General features: G+C 42.7%; 1 protein-coding gene across 4 annotated transcripts in view; it reads right to left on the bottom strand.

Moving 5' to 3' along the window:
* cux2b (cut-like homeobox 2b) overlaps nt 1–11,426 on the bottom strand; it is a 130,877-nt gene extending 119,451 nt beyond the window's left edge. For all 4 annotated transcript variants that reach the window (XM_021621280.3, XM_021621281.3, XM_021621282.3 and 1 more), the window contains exon 1: nt 10,871–11,426. In XM_021621280.3, coding sequence (XP_021476955.3) covers nt 10,871–10,933 — 63 coding nt within the window. In that variant the 5' untranslated portion in view covers nt 10,934–11,426. The remainder of the gene's footprint in view (nt 1–10,870) is intronic.
* Nucleotides 11,427–16,288: the final 4,862 nt, after the last annotated feature.

Raw genomic sequence — 16,288 nt, 5'->3', positions numbered from 1 at the left:
AGGGGCCATAGCACAGGGCTGCAGGGGATGTGAGAGCGAATTCATCAGTGGCTGAGGTCACAGCGGGTTAATGATGCTGCACGTCTAGACGGACGCCGGGTTCACACCCTGCCCAAAAGGCTATGGGCAGTGAGGCCAAGGTCCACTAATACTTTTATCTCTAAAGGAAAACCGGTGCCAGAACATTAACTCTTTGGGGGCATTTATAATAAGCTGGTGTTATTGACTGTTGCCATGGATCCACACATGGTTACACTGGGTGCATCCTCCCTTTCATATTTCAACCAACACATAAACCGAACGAAACAATGACCGGCTGATGATGATTTCTATTGGTATTTGCAATATGTTTTAATGGTGCCGTCTACCGCCACACGCTATCTAAACAAAAATCACTCAGCTGTAGAGAGAGTTCACTTCATATCAAACATAACTGAATAAATCTAATTAGAGGATAACTCTTCAAATGATGTTCACTAGGAGGAATTCAAAAGCTCGCCTGGGCAACCCCCTTGATTACTGACTCCATACACTTACCCCCTTATCATCACACAGACAATTAAAACAGCTAGAGTGGCACCCCCACCACGGCAGAGAGTCATTCAGTAATCAGGGCGAGAGGATGAGGCACAAGGGTGGGGTAAACTTTTGGCAACCGTCCCATCACCATGAGTTCTATCTATCACCTTGGCGACCATGTTCCAGTGCATCCCGCCCTCTCCCTCTCTAAGGGATGAGCAACTACAGGAGAAACAGCCAGTGGAGACTACAACCCCCCCCCGTGTATTCCTGAGATTAGCCGATCAACAACAGCAAAGCATATATCAAGTCAAAGTAGCAACGGCAGAGAGGGGAGTGAGTTCATATTCCCAAACGGACTGCTCCCAGATGAAGGGTATAGTGTACTCAAGCATCAAGCCATTGTCAATTGAGAGGACAAATAGACAATAAAGTCCAGGCTGGTGTTGAGCGGCATATTTCTAATATCATCCAAAAGAGATTCAAGGTTGAGTTCTTTGAGAGAGAGAGAGAGAGAGAGAGAGAGAGAGAGAGGGAGAGAGATAGAGAGAGAGAGATAGAGAGAGAGAGCGAGAGAGAGAGAGAGAGAGAGGGGGAGACAGAGAGAGAGAGAGAGAGAGAGAGAGAGAGAGGGAGACAGAGACAGAGAGAGAGAGAGAGAGAGAGAGGGAGACAGAGACAGAGAGAGAGAGAGAGAGAGAGAGAGGGAGACAGAGACAGAGAGAGAGAGAGAGAGAGAGACAGAGACAGAGACAGAGACAGAGACAGAGACAGAGACAGAGACAGAGAGAGAGAGAGAGAGAGAGAGAGAGAGAGGGAGAGAGAGAGAGAGAGAGTGATGAAGCGGAATGACTTCAGCCTTCAATAGATATAGGCCTATTTACGCCCAGTCTCTGCCACTGCATGCGCTCTCTACTTACCCTGCATCTGATGCCAAGAACATTTACTGTTGAGGTCAACATCCCTGCCATGATTGAACCCAACCAAGGGCATCCCAGGCTATACAGGACACACATCTCTCCCATTTACACAAATGCAATTTCCACATCTCTTTCCCTCAAAGTGACTCTGCACATAACTCAAGAGATCCACGTGGGCTCTCCTGATGGCGATGTCACAACAAAGAGAAAGGAGGGGGAGATGCACGATCAACATTCAAAACACTGGGAAAACAGTAATAGACAAAATACAACAACCAATGTCAAATGTGTCCTAAACACACATTTTATACACAAGCATTGCAAACAAGTTGTAAATATGTGGTGTAAATCACAGTTGTCTTATATATATATATATATATACACTGTATATAACATTCATCCACCACAAAATTCCTCAGTCACTCCAAAAATGGGCTTCATATTTTGCACACACATGCAATTTGAGAGCAACATGAACTCATCCTCTTTGCAAAGACGGTCATGCTGCCTAAAGCTACAACTCTTAATGTGAGGAGAGAGAGCACCTAGGGTAAGGGATGCGCCTTAAATGCTGCCCTGTTCAGCAATAGGTCCACTGGTGTCATAATAAAGGCCATGGCCCTTAGGTTTAAACCTCCCTATTCCTGCTCTTCTCTTCAGGGTTTTCTTCCTCCAGCCCCATCCTGCAGAAGCCTGGAGCAACGTTTAGCTAAACCTGCTGGCCTACGTAGGCAGAGAGAGTCCCCTGAGGGCTGAACAATCAGACAATTTCAAGATCATGAAGCATTAAACCAATCCCGGCAGGGTACACTAATTAAACAGCCGAGCCCGGTACAGCCAACCAATCCCCACAGAGCAATTAAATCCATCCCCTCTAAAACACTGTAGAACCTGTCTGGGGAAAACCGCAGAGGAGAGAGAGAGAGAGAGAGAGAGAGAGAGAGAGAGAGAGAGAGAGAGAGGGGTGAGTGAGTGAGAGCGAGAGAGAGAGAGAGAGAGAGAGAGAGAGAGAGGGGTGAGTGAGTGAGAGCGAGAGCGTGAGAGCGAGAGTGCGAGAGCGAGGGAGAGAGAGCGAGAGAGGTAGTGAGAGAGAGAGTGAGAGCGAGAGAGGGAGTGAGCGAGCGAGAGAGTGAGCCAGAGAGGGAGCGAGAGAGGGAGCAAAAGCGAGAGGGAGGGAGCGAGAGCGAGAGGGAGGGATGGAGGGAGGGAGCGAGAGAGAGAGGGAGGGAGGGAGCGAGAGAGGGAGAGAGGGAGGGAGGGAACGAGAGAAAGAGGGAGGGAGGGAGCGAGAGAGGGAGAGAGGGAGGGAGGGAGGGAGCGAGAGAAAGAGGGAGGGAGGGAGCAAGCGAGAGAGGGAGAGAGGGAGGGAGCAAGAGAAAGAGGGAGGGAGAGAGCGAGCGAGAGAGGGAGAGAGGGAGGGAGCGAGAGAATGAGGGAGGGAGGGAGCGAGTGAGAGAGGGAGAGAGGGAGAGAGGGAGGGAGCGAGAGAAAGAGGGAGGGAGGGAGCGAGAGAGGGAGAGAGGGAGGGAGGGAGCGAGAGAAAGAGGGAGGGAGGGAGCAAGCGAGAGAGGGAGAGAGGGAGGGAGCAAGAGAAAGAGGGAGGGAGAGAGCGAGCGAGAGAGGGAGAGAGGGAGGGAGCGAGAGAATGAGGGAGGGAGGGAGCGAGTGAGAGAGGGAGAGAGGGAGAGAGGGAGGGAGCGAGAGAAAGAGGGAGGGAGCGAGACAGGGAGAGAGGGAGGGAGCAAGAGAGAAAGAGAGCCAGAGAGAGAGGGAGTGAGAGAGCGAGAGAGGGAGCGAGCAAGAGAGAGAGGGAGCAAGAGAGAGAGGGAGCAAGAGAGAGAGAGGGAGCAAGAGAGAGATAATATATAAAAATGAATCTGGAAAAAGGGGAAAAACTATAGGGGAATGCAGTAAGAGACTAACATGGGAAATTGAAAAGGAGCGATTCAATTCGGCTCTTTGTTCTTCTTCTCCTTTATTTTATTTTTAATTACGATTCAAAATGCCTGAACAGTCCCTTTGTTTTAACTGGGGGGGGGGAGTCTGTGACCACATTATAATGCAAAAACAGTGACCCTGTTGCCATGAAAGATTGCATATTTAATTCCGATTAGAGAGTTCAGGAGCCACCTTGAAACTAGCAGAAAGAGAGACTGCCTTAGGGCCTACTTTACACACGCGCAGAGCTGCTAACACAGTCGCAACACACAATCAATACCCCCAACGTCCTCCGCCACCAAAATAAATTAGAAAGTGACAACAGAAGAACGACATCAGTTGCGATTCCAAAAGAAGTGGTTGCATGGAAACGAAGGCGTGTGGAATGGGGAGCGGGGAGCATGGCTATGTGGGGGCAGAACTGATCTCTGGGACATTGCTCTCTTTTATCCCTCAGGACATAGTGACTTCATCAGTCAGATCATTAAGGAAACACACTATAAATAAATCCTTATGAAACACATTCACTTTTTTTAAATGTACATTTGCAGTCTGTTGTTCAACTACTTAGGCCAAAAACAATCAATTAGAAAAAGGTAAAGGAGCCAAATGTGAGGGGGCAATCAGTCTAAGTTGAGTCTCCATTTACCCACTAAAGCGCATACATCTTGAAACCCATCAATGATCATAGACAGAGCAAGACATCAATCAAGGACCCAATGAATGAATGAATGAATGAAAGACCCTATTGTTTAGTCTACATTTGTATGGCGAGTAGCAGAAAGATATCTCCTCCCGTGTTAACTGTTACTTAGATGGAAGTTCAGCGACAAGACAAATGCATTTTCCTCGTGACTTTATAAAAAGCAGAAATCACCAAAGAAGAGATACGACAAGAGCAGTAGTGGCGTCAGGGAAACAGTAGCCTGGATGGAGAGATAGACTTGGTCTCTCTTTTTCTCGAGTGAGGCGGTGTATTAATCATAGAGCAGCGCTTCACGTCTACACTTCCTGTTCCTCTCCATTAAAAATGATAAACTGTTCCTCTTAAAGCCACTCGCTCGCTTCACGGTCCCAGTCTGCACCTTTCGTAGTAAAAAAGCAGAACTCTTCTCAGATTTATTCCATCCTGCTCCCATTGTTGGAGATGAATAAGATAGTAATTAACTGGAGCGGGGGTAGCAGCTGCACAAAGACAGGACTGGCTAACATAACAAGCCTGATCCATCTGTTTTTGCTGTAACCCACCTTTTGTATTATTTCTATAAAATGGAGGACATCTGCTTAGCGATAACAAACGCAGTTTGGATTCTCAAAAGAACCATTGAAAGAGAGGGACCATCTTTTCTCAGGTCTTCCCTCTCCTGTTGAAATGAGGACAAATGGGCCCTAGAAAGATGTACAACACAGAGCCCACCGTATCCCTCCTCTCCAGTAAACACTTTGAGCAAAGACACATAATAAGAGCCCCGGGATCCCCATAGAGACCCTTGAGAAGAGCAGGGAAGCATTGATCTCATGAGCTTAGGGGCCCAGGAGCACCCTTCACACTACGCTCACCTCTGCTGCACAACAGAACAGGCCCGCCAGCATCACCAGCACACATCATACACCATACAAAGCCCAGCTCTCACACAAAAACCAGGGTTCCTTCTTTTTTTTTATCCCTGAAGGACAAAATGGACAATAGAGGGAATGAATTAAAGCCACTGAAGCCCTGCCAAATACAGCAGGGGAAGGGTGGAATAGGGACGAGAGAGAGAACGAGAGAGAGAACGGAGGAGAATTGAGGGGATTCAATATAAGCTCAGTAAAATGAAAAAGAAAGGCTTGGTGTTCAATACGTCTGCAATGCCGTCACAGTCAAAACAAATAAAGAGGGGCCACTGTAGAGACACCGCTCAATATGGACTCGCTGGGCAGGGGACTGGCTGTCAGCAGGGAGAGAGGACACAGATTTATACCCATACCGATGAGCCATTACCTCTCCCCTGAATCCTCCGTCTCCCCTCGCCCGCTTGCCTGACGCAGTGCTAAGAAAGAAGAGCATGCCTCCTGCAGAGTAATGTGTCCCTGAAGTTTTGTTAAACCTGGTTATTTACTCCTGCAATGAAATTGCTTCAGTCTAGGAGCAGCGGAATAAAATAAACAGGAACATGAAATAGATCATGCCTTTTGCGAGAAAGCACTGTCAACTACCAAATGGGGATTACTGCTGAAAGATTGGGGTGCAGGCTTTGGATAGGATAGGGCTTTTAGGTAGGTCTGAATGCTAAAGCAGAGAGTGAGACACCGGAAGAGTATCCCGAGGGTCACGAACAGATGATCCGAAACTAATCTATGATACCTTAATATTAATAATATCCAAATGTAGATCCTTGTTAGAAATGGTCTCACACCGTTGAAAAAAGAAAGCCTACCTCCGAGTTTAGTGAAAGCATGAACTTATCATCATTACAAAGACATCCTCACGCACACCCATAACAAACCGAGTGTACTTATTCTGCAAACAGGGAGATGAATGAGGCAAAATGGCTGTGGATGGCGGCTATGGAAATCTGCTTGAAGGAAGGTCAACGTGATTAAGCTGACGTTAATGACAGGTCTACTCTTTCTGTGGGAATGCTCACCGTAGCTGTCTCTAAACCCATTTGTCATTCCACTCCAAATGCTGAAGCATCTGCTTTGAAGTCTCTACCACTAAAGCTACATAGAGGTTAAACAGCTTAATGCTGAAGTCAGTTTCACTTCTCTCTCTCATGTTGCCTGCATTTTATGTACCCGGGTTATGGCTCCTGGATTTCACAACTCAATTTACCCCAGCTAGTCCTGTAAAAGCTGTCTATATTCTTATTTGCTTTGTATTCGCTGTCAAAGAATAAGAGAGGGGCTTATGGTAAACGAGACCATGACAGACGTTAACCTTCTGATATCTCCCAATGAGGAGGAGGTGTGAAAGCATGTTGGAAGAATGTTTTAGCAGGGTACGGGATGCAACGCAGATCTGTGGTGGTGATGCTGCAGCTTATGTCCCACTGCTTTTTAGAATGATGCTTGATCCACTGAGGCCTTTAGAGAGAGGCCAGTCAAAGAGGAGATTGCAGTGACAGCTCTAAAAGGATGGACATATCTTCCCCTTACTCTAGTAACATTTTGTTTAGCATTTGAGGTCGGCTTCAAAGCTTAGCATCCGTCTCTGACTCTGCATGTGTTTGTATGTGGGAGTGAGTCAATAAAAAACTGCACATCTGCATTACCTTGCGTGCACGAGTATGGCTGTCCTTACGTGATTAATATGTACCCGATGGAGGAGGTAAGTGGGGCTCCCGAGTGGCGCAGCGGTTAAAGCACTGCTTCTCAGTGCTAGAGGCATCACATACAGACCTTGGTTCGATTCCAGGCTGTATCACAACCGGCCATGATTGGGAGTACCATAGAGCGGCGTAGCGGGTTAGGGTTTGACCGGGGTAGGCCGTCATTGTAACTTGCCTGGTTAAATAAAATATATATAGAAAAAAGTGCACAGGTGCGTGCGTGTGCGTGTATGTGTGTGTGCGTGTATGTATGTGTGTGTGTGTATGTGTGTGCATGTATGTGTGTGCAAGAGTGTGTCTGTCTTTGTGTGCATTTTCTCATTGCATACCCTGGGGCTCTGTCTCCACCGATGCTGCCTCCCTGGGTTGCCCATGCTGTTTGTTGTTGAGGCTATCAATGGATGCCTCAGGAGCTATTCCCCCCTCTCCTCCTTTATAGATCACTCATTGGACACAGTTTTCTCAGGACACAAATCCTAACCCTCCTTTCAACCCTATAGTGCCCTAGACCTGGCATTTCCGGAAAATGATTAGATTATGGTAGCGCCTAATGTTACAAAAACAAAAGTATTAAAGCATGAATGAAAGGGAAACAGAGAGCTGTTTTCACAGCCAATTTCAGATTGCAGGGTTTAGGGGGGCGGGAGCTGCTAGCAAACGGCGTACAGAGAAAGCAGCCAGGCTCACAGGATGCAAAGCAATTTCACTGTTTGGCAATAGTGTTGTCTCTGTCTGTGGATTAGAGCTGACACGAGAGTGCCTGAGTCATGCTAAATGCAGAACAATCACAGCCTTTTGTTCCTGATCTCGACTCAATCCCTCAGAGGATGATGGAGAGAAGAGAATGGAGATGCATGGGGCTGGAAAATGGCATCAAAAAAGCATATTGCTAATAAACCATATAAAATGAAACACAGAATTACATCACTTTAAGACAACAGAGGGATCCTCAAATGAATTGAATATAAACTGGGACCACAGTAATGATATTAAACTAAAGTTAGGGAGTACATTTGGATACGCTTACTTGAGACTTTGAAAAACCACATTGCATTACACTTCAAAATGTACCTGATTGATAGTTGATTACTTTAAAGAAATAATCTTCTAAATACATGATATTTCCTCAATTCTATTTTGGAGAGCTAATGTGTGACTTTATATACGAATACAATACACAATGTTATTACAATGTAATACCTTCTCATAAACTGTGTCCTCTTGTAGTCAGACCTCACCTTGGGTCTGAGAATGCTCCCTACTGGCTGAATGATCTCCTGGGCTTTCTCCCTATTGGCTGAGAATTGGCTTGGGCCTGGCAGGAGCTGGCAGGACAGCTCCTGACCCGTCCTTTTCCATGGTCGCCAACAGAAATGCCATCTGGCTGGTGTGAATGATTACCGCGGCAATAGCCATGTGACCTGCGGCCAGCGAGAACCAAGGTCACTCCACTTCCATGCTCTCACTTTCCCTGCCCTGTTTTTACAAAGCTGTGGAGGAATCATTCATCTCAGACTATTCTACCACAGAAATCTAGTTCATAGACATGGTATATTTCACAATCCTGTTTGTTGATATTGATAATAGCACTGAAAGGGTGATGGATTAAAGTCTGTCTGTGATCAGAGGGGCATGTCACACTTTGATCTGGAATAGATGGTTCATAGCAATGTTCTTTAAAATAGACACCAGGATGTTGAATTGAAATGAAGCAACAATGGAAGGTACTCTGCTAATGTAACATGCCATGTGACATGTTTTTATCCTATGGCATCGGTATACCAAAGAGCAAGAATAAACTAAAAGATCTCCCCTGCGCTTCAATTATGTCTCACTTAGTTTATAAGCATATTATTACCATTTGCTGGTGGTGATCTCCAGATATAGATTGCCACTAGTATCCTTTATAAAAATGAATTGAATTTCAAATTGTCAATATGCAAATACGACCTTGACAATTATGGAAAACCATGTCATCAAACTAGCAATGCACAAAATATAAGATGATTTTGAACCTGGACAGACATATAAATTGCAGCCCAAATGTTATGGTGAATAATTTCTGTCAGTGACAGTTGATTAATAGAATAATTCATAAATTACTTTAGGTATAGAGCTACATTATACACTGAGTGTAGAAGGACACCACCTCTTTCCATGACATAGACTGACCAGGTGAATCCAGGTGAAAAATATGATCCCTTATTGATGTCACTTGTTAAATGTGACTGCAACTCAATATTAGGAAGGTGTTCTTAATGTTTTGTATACTCAGTACATTAAGAACACCTTCCTAATATTGAGTTGCAATATATATATAGTGTGTGTGTGTGTGTGTTTTATAGCTATTTCTATAGATTCTAAAGTGTTTTCTTCACTACAGAAACTCCAACATGACTGACATCAACATTGGGATGTTCAAGATGTTTCTATTGAATAATATTATTCAGAAACGACATGTTAGACATGTTCTTCTTTTCAACCTTGCATTATAAACATTACGTTTTCAAGTTAAGGTAATGTGCACAAGTACAGTGAAATTCCTTTCTTGACAGCTCTAAACCCAACAATGCACTAATCAATATCAACGTAGTAGTAAAAAATAACATAAGTTAGAATTACTATGTTACACAGAAGATCAGTGGCCTTCCTCAACGTTGTCATAGATATCTGGATCTTTTTTGTTGGAAATACTTTATTTTGAGCTAATCTTAGCACAAAAGCTTTCAGACCTCGTTCAGGAAGGAAAAATGGAATTTTCTCATTTAATTAGTCTGCTGAAACCTGAAAAGCGGTCCTTACATTGGATATTTGATTCTAACATTGGCCACTAATACAGGGTTGCAGCAAACGAATGATGTAAAAGCATGCTATTTTGTAGGCTAACAGGCAAGATGTGAATGAACCCCTACGTAACACAACACAGCTCAACTCGCCCTTTGGATCCCCGACTACATGAGTAGTCTAGCGATTGGGGGGCAGAATAACAATCAGCTCTGATTTCTTCTCCGTAGGCTTTTCCGCAGGACCTGACTTGCCATGCTCCTGTCATTTCTCATGTTACAGAACATCAATCATACGGCAGACAGTGCCCTTGCGCTGGCCGAGCCTGATTTACAAACATTAGCGGGGAATACAATTACACAGTCCTTGCCCGAATAGCCTAGTGCTCACAATGCGGCTTGAGATAAGGGAACCGGGCTGAAAACAGAAAACCTTATTTCGTACTGAGACGCACAGATAGGCGAATTACATCATCAACACTGTGGCTTTTTAGTGATGTCAAGTGTTACCGAAATGTTATTGAAACTGGTTCATTATAAATGCTATAACATATGCTACATTGGAAGTCAGCAATATATTGTGAAACTATTTGTCAATTTACTAGACAAGTTTGTAAAACCGACTGGATCATTGACAACTTTGTGATAATCATTTTACACGCATGTTACAACGCGCACCACCGGAATGACCAATTGCCTAAATAGGCTACATGATAACATCATAGGTAGACTAAGCCTATCTTCTAGTTTTCTGATTGGGTTATAGTCTAAAAGAGAAATAACAAACAGACAATCAATTAGCCTGGCTATATGGCTTGAATAAACGATCAAGATTATTTAGCAGATGAACAGAAAAAAAACTTTCATCAATCTAATTGTGCAAACAAAGTTGATTTATATAAAAAACGAAAGACAACATTTTTTTTTTATCATACATAGAAAATAAAGTAGAACCAAATGTCGCTAAAGAGATGCAGTAGAATGCACGACCATCATGTACTCATAGAATAAAACATTAAGCTGGTAAAAAGTTACGTCCTCGGAGCTAAATTCATGAGGGCATAAAAAGTTTCCGTTCTCTATCTACACCATGATGAGCACTATAAAGAAAGAATCGTATAAAAAAATATAAGGGTTAAATCGGTTATGTTGATCCCAGCGGTGAACGCAGAGCGAAGGCTATACAGTGCGCCTGTGCTACTCTATGGTCGGTGCTCCATCGCTGATCAATGATTGAACTGAACAAAGGCAGAAGAGGATCAATTTCTAATAACTATCAATGCAACGCCGCCGATGTCTTTCTCCATTCGTCCACAGTTTACACATTTCACATAATTTTAAAGTACATAATGTTATATGAACAGATATAACCAGAAGGGTAAAGGATAACACTAACCTGAAGCCGCCGTAGATTAAATTTCTTCCAATATTGAAACATCGATCCCACATCGGCGGCCATCTTGGGGATATTGAAGAGATTTTTTTCAGCGGCTGCAATAAATATGTGGGCTGGATTCCCCTCGCTAACAACGTTTACGATAAGGCTACTCGTTCTACTTGAACAAAAATAATAATGAACACATGAACGTCCACTGAACTAACACAAATATGTTTGTTAAAAAGCAGTGATATCCCGGTGGACCCCGAGTGCTCTTTTCTACATAAAAAAAGAATATCCATGCATTTGTGCAGTCCCGGATATTAACTGGACAATTGCACTTGATTTTGGTTTGGCAAAGTTATCAATACTGACGTAAGGGGTTGACCACAACCGTCTGGAAAAGGGGAAGAGAACAACAATGTGACCTATGCATATTGTGTTTATGGAAATCCGTCTACAATAGAATGAATAAAACAGTTGCGTCCATATCTTGAGTCCTAAATACTAGTAGGCTACACAGCATAGTCTACCTCTGTGTATGTTTACACCTCTCCTTCCATTAGCTTATGCTACAAATAACAGTGAATGGGTAGACTAGGCTATGCACAAAAAAAATCTAAACCCATGAAGTGCATTTGTATTTCTGCTCATCAGAAGCAAGCGGCGCAGATCGTAACCATTGCGAATGCATCGACCTACGCTGGTGAACTAATACAAAATTGTTTACTCTGTGACCATGTTAAATTATGACCATGTCAAAATGTGAAATAATACTGCAAAACTGCTTATATAGTTTGCCTAATTTGAAATAATAACTTCATAATAACTTTAACTAACCTTCCACTGTCTTAACTTTGATAAATGATTCCTACATATAGGCCTATTGCTGCCACCGATTATATATATTTCACATTTCCATACAAATATGTTTTTTATTATTAATATTAATTCATTTGTGAAAATGAATGTATCAATCTAACAACTTGCTCTATATTTGATCTCTGAACAGTTGCTGGTGTATGGTGGGTTAACTGGGTCTCAGAAGAAGTGGGTAGGCCTATGATGCAGGCATAGACAAAATACAAGTAGGCCTATCTATCTGGGATACATACTGGTAAAAACAAAGGCATAGAGTGCATTGTAAAGTATTCAGACCCCTTAACTTTTTCATATTTTGTTATGTTACAGCCTTATTTTAAAATGGATTAAATACATGTTTTTCCTCATCAATCTACACACAAATACCACATAATGACAAAGAGAAAACAGGTCTTTAGAAATGTTTGCAAATGTATAAAAATTGAAAACGGAAATACCTTATTTACATAAGTTTTCAGACCCTTTGCTATGAGACTCAAAATTGAGCTCAGGTGCATTCTGTTTTCATTCATCATCCTTGAGTTGTTTCTACAACTTGATTGGAGTCCACCTGTGGTAAATTCAATTGGCTGGACATGATTTGGAAAGGCACAAACCTGTCTATATAAGGTCCCATAGTTGACAGTGCATGTCAGAGCAAAAACCAAGCCATGAGGTCGAATGAATTGTCTGTAGAGCTCAGAGACAGGGTTGTGTCTAGGCACAGATCTGGGGAAGGGTACCAAAAAATGTCTGCCGTATTGAAGGTCCCAAAGAACACAGTGGCTTCCATCAAATTTGGAACCACCAAGACTCTTCCTAGAGCTGGCCGCTCAACCAAACTGAGCAATCGGGGGAGAAGTGCCTTGGTCAGGGAGATGACCAAGAACCAAATGGTCACCTGACAGAGCTCCAGAGTTCCTCTGTGGAAATGAGAGAACTTTCCAGAAGGACAACCATCTCCGCAACACTCCACCAATCAGGCCTTTATGGTAGACGGAAGCCCCTACTCAGTAAAAGGTACAGGACAGCCTGCTTGAAGATTGCCAAAAGGCACCTAAAGACTCTCAGACCATGAGAAACAACATTCTCTGGTCTGATGAAACCAACATTGAACTCTTTGGCCTAAATGCCAAGCGTCACGTCTGGAGGTAACCTGGCACCATCCATACGGGGAAGCATGGTGGTGGCAGTATCATGCCGTAGGGATGTGTTTCAGCGGCAGGGACTGGGAGACTTGTCAGGATAGAGGGAAAGATGAACGGCGCAAAGTACAGAGAGCTCCTTGATGAAAACCTGCTCCAGAGCGCCAAGGACCTCAGACTGGGGCGAAGGTTCACCTTCCAACAGGACAAAGACCCTAAGCACACAGCCAAGACAACACAGGAGTGGCTTCAGGACAAGTCTCTGAATGTCCTTGAGTGGCCCAGCCATAGCCCGGACTTGAACCCGATCAAACATCTCTGGAGAGACCTGAAAATAGCTGTGCCACGACACTCACCATCCAACCTGACAGAGCTTGAGAGGATCTGCAGAGAAGAATGGGAGACACTCCCCAATTACAGGTGTGCCAAGCTTGTAGCTTCATACCCAAGACGACTCAAGGCTGTAATCGCTGCCAAAGGTGCTTCAACAAAGTACTGAGTAAAGGGTCTGAATACCTATGTAAATGTAATATTTCAATATTTTAATTTGAATACATTTGCAAAAAATTCAAAAAAACGATTTTTGCTTTGTCATTATGGGCTGTTGTGTGTAGATTGATGAGGGTAAAAAACTATTTAATACATTTCATAATAAGGCTGTAACACAACAAAATGTGGAAAAAGTCAGGGGGTATGAATACTTTCTGAATGCACTTTATGGGAAGCATTTCGTACCCTACCTAAAAAAAAAAGCATATGATTGATGTTATTGACAAATTGACACAAATGCTCTAAAAAGTGCCCATAGGGTTTAAAAGGTGAACGTGCTTATAAAGTAAATTACTGGATTAGGGTCTGAATTTTGATTACATTATGAATTAAGATGTTAAAAGAGTATGTATAGCCTACGGTATCTAAGGGGTTACAAAAGTGTGTATTAACATACTGTTCTTCAGTGGTAGCCTACTTTTGAAGAACACAGCTAGACACAAGTACAACGAACAGGAAAGTGATATGCCATGCAGGCATTCATGTTCATCATCTTTGAAGCACAGTTTTATTTCACATATAAATTCCATGGTGACAACTCTGGTCAATCTGCCCCTGGTTACATGAAGGGGTTTGTTAGCCCAGTGAGGCTGCAGACATATTTAATAACATACCGTAATTTATTTATTTCCATCTTACTTGACTCTCTGCACACCATAGACTCAATATTGTCAATATTTTATAGTGGTGATGATGGTGGTGGTTCTTATACCAACTCTGTACTTCAAACAAATCATTTCCCTCCACCATTAAAACCACACCGTATTCAGAGAAAAACTGGGCTTGAACAAGACCAGTTTTGGTGTTGTCTGCACACCCCCATCCCTCAAGGCAATACGTACATACATGATCATCTGGAGCCATGTGAAATCACAAATATAGGCAGAAGCCATTAACTCAGGCCACTGTGATATACATCATAATGCAGTTGATGTACATCATACATGCCTTATAAAACGATTGTGAAGGGAAATAATATGCACATACTGTCATACTTTAGCAACTTAGTAGTTTATTACAATCTAAACCATATATAAGGGAGAAATGTCATATACTCATGCCAGACAGAAAACACCTAGGGGGAATTCTGAAGGAAGTTTATTAAAAGTTTCAGTATTATTGCGTTTTATTGGTGGCTCGAGGGTGGCAATGAGATGCAAGACTCATATGAAAATAATAACATCTTAGTTAGCTGTGATTTATCTGGAAACTTAACATTCAAATCAGAGTTGATATGGAAGACAATTTCATGCCAGGGTTGTGGCCACAATAATCCCACTGGGCTGTGTTTTATGTAAATATGTTGTCATCCAAGGTTGACTGAACAATGCGGCGCTTACAGATTTAATTCTCAAGCCTATCGATCAATCACCTGAGCGAGTAAGCTCACACATGCTATTTGGTCATGTTTTTAGTTGTTTTATGTACATGTGCAGTGAATGGTGACCAACCAATATTGACAGGTACAGGAATAGATGCAGATGATGTCCACCTCTATTACATGGGTATCAAATGCAGTAGGTCGAGTAGAAGAGATGATCAAATTGAAGACGAACCCGAAGAAATGAACTGTATCAGTGGCTCCTTTTCAAAGACCAAGTTCAACTTGGTTTGACACATTGAAAGATGAGCTGCTAGCACTGCCTACTGGACAACATGGGTAAATGGTTTTCAAAGCCAAGGCAGTTGTATCCATTGCCACAGTACAGAGCATGTTAATTAACAATCACAATTTGAGCCATCCTTCCACTCTTAATAACCCAAAGAGATGAGACGACTTGGACTACAGAGAAGGGTGAATGCAACTAACAAGTTTACAGAGAATGACATAAAAACATCCATGTAATGCCACTGAGAATGTTACATTTCTTTCTGAGGGAGAGCCTGAGGTGCAGTAGCTTGAGTGTTCTGTGTTCTGGGGTTTGGTGAAACAGAAACATTGCAGGTAAGTGTGTTTTCAGGGCAAAATAAGGACATTATGTTCACATTTAATGAGAAGGGTCCAATTTAGTGTAACCTTTTCTCTATTGATGTTCACTGGCTACCTGTCCCTCAAAGAATTGACTTTAAAAATCTCCTCCTGGTCCACAAATCGCTAAATGGTATCGGACCTGCCGACCTGTCAGATCAACACTCCCCCTATGAACCTTCACGCACCCTACTGTCAAGCCACGCCAAATTGCTTCATGCACCCAGGACCCGGCTCAGAACAATGGGGGACCGTGCCTTTTCCTCCCATGCACCATGCCTTTGGAACTCCCTTCCTGACAATCTCATGGCTGTTCAGACTCTTAGGTCTTTTAAAGCAGGATTTACAGTAAGACTCATCTTTATCGGCTGGTCTCCCCTTCCTGACAATCTCATGGCTGTTCAGACTCTTAGGTCTTTTAAAGCAGGATTTACAGTAAGACTCATCTTTATCGGCTGGTCTCCCCTTCCCCCTAGACTTTGATTGTTGCTTTTATGATGTGGTTATATTTTTACTTTAAAAAAAATATATATATTATATTTTATTTTATGCACTTTGAGATTGTTCTTGTAAAATGAAAAGCACTTTACTAATGTAATACATTATTATTATTATTATTATCTTGTTCACAAATTCAACTTTAATGTTTTGTCCTGTGAACATAGATGTGGACCAGTAAACCTTCAAAGCCAATTAATAAAAATATTGATAAAAAAAAACTAATTGTCAATTACAATTGATGAGGTATCAGAAATTCCTATTGGTATTGTTTCATGAATTACCTGCTCCCCCATCATAAAACTAAGCTTGGGTAATAGATAAAACAATCTGTTTTTCTGGGGAAGAGGAAAATCCCAGTAATAAAATATGAATTGAGAGCCAAGTTCTACTGGAGACTGAAATACTTGGGGA

This window comes from Oncorhynchus mykiss, chromosome 11 (genome assembly GCF_057628025.1).
Source record: "Oncorhynchus mykiss isolate SJ-2025 chromosome 11, ASM5762802v1, whole genome shotgun sequence".
Classification (NCBI taxonomy): domain Eukaryota; kingdom Metazoa; phylum Chordata; class Actinopteri; order Salmoniformes; family Salmonidae; genus Oncorhynchus; species Oncorhynchus mykiss.
The sequence above is the reverse complement of the archived record's forward strand: the minus strand, read 5'-3'. Positions and strand labels throughout refer to the sequence as shown.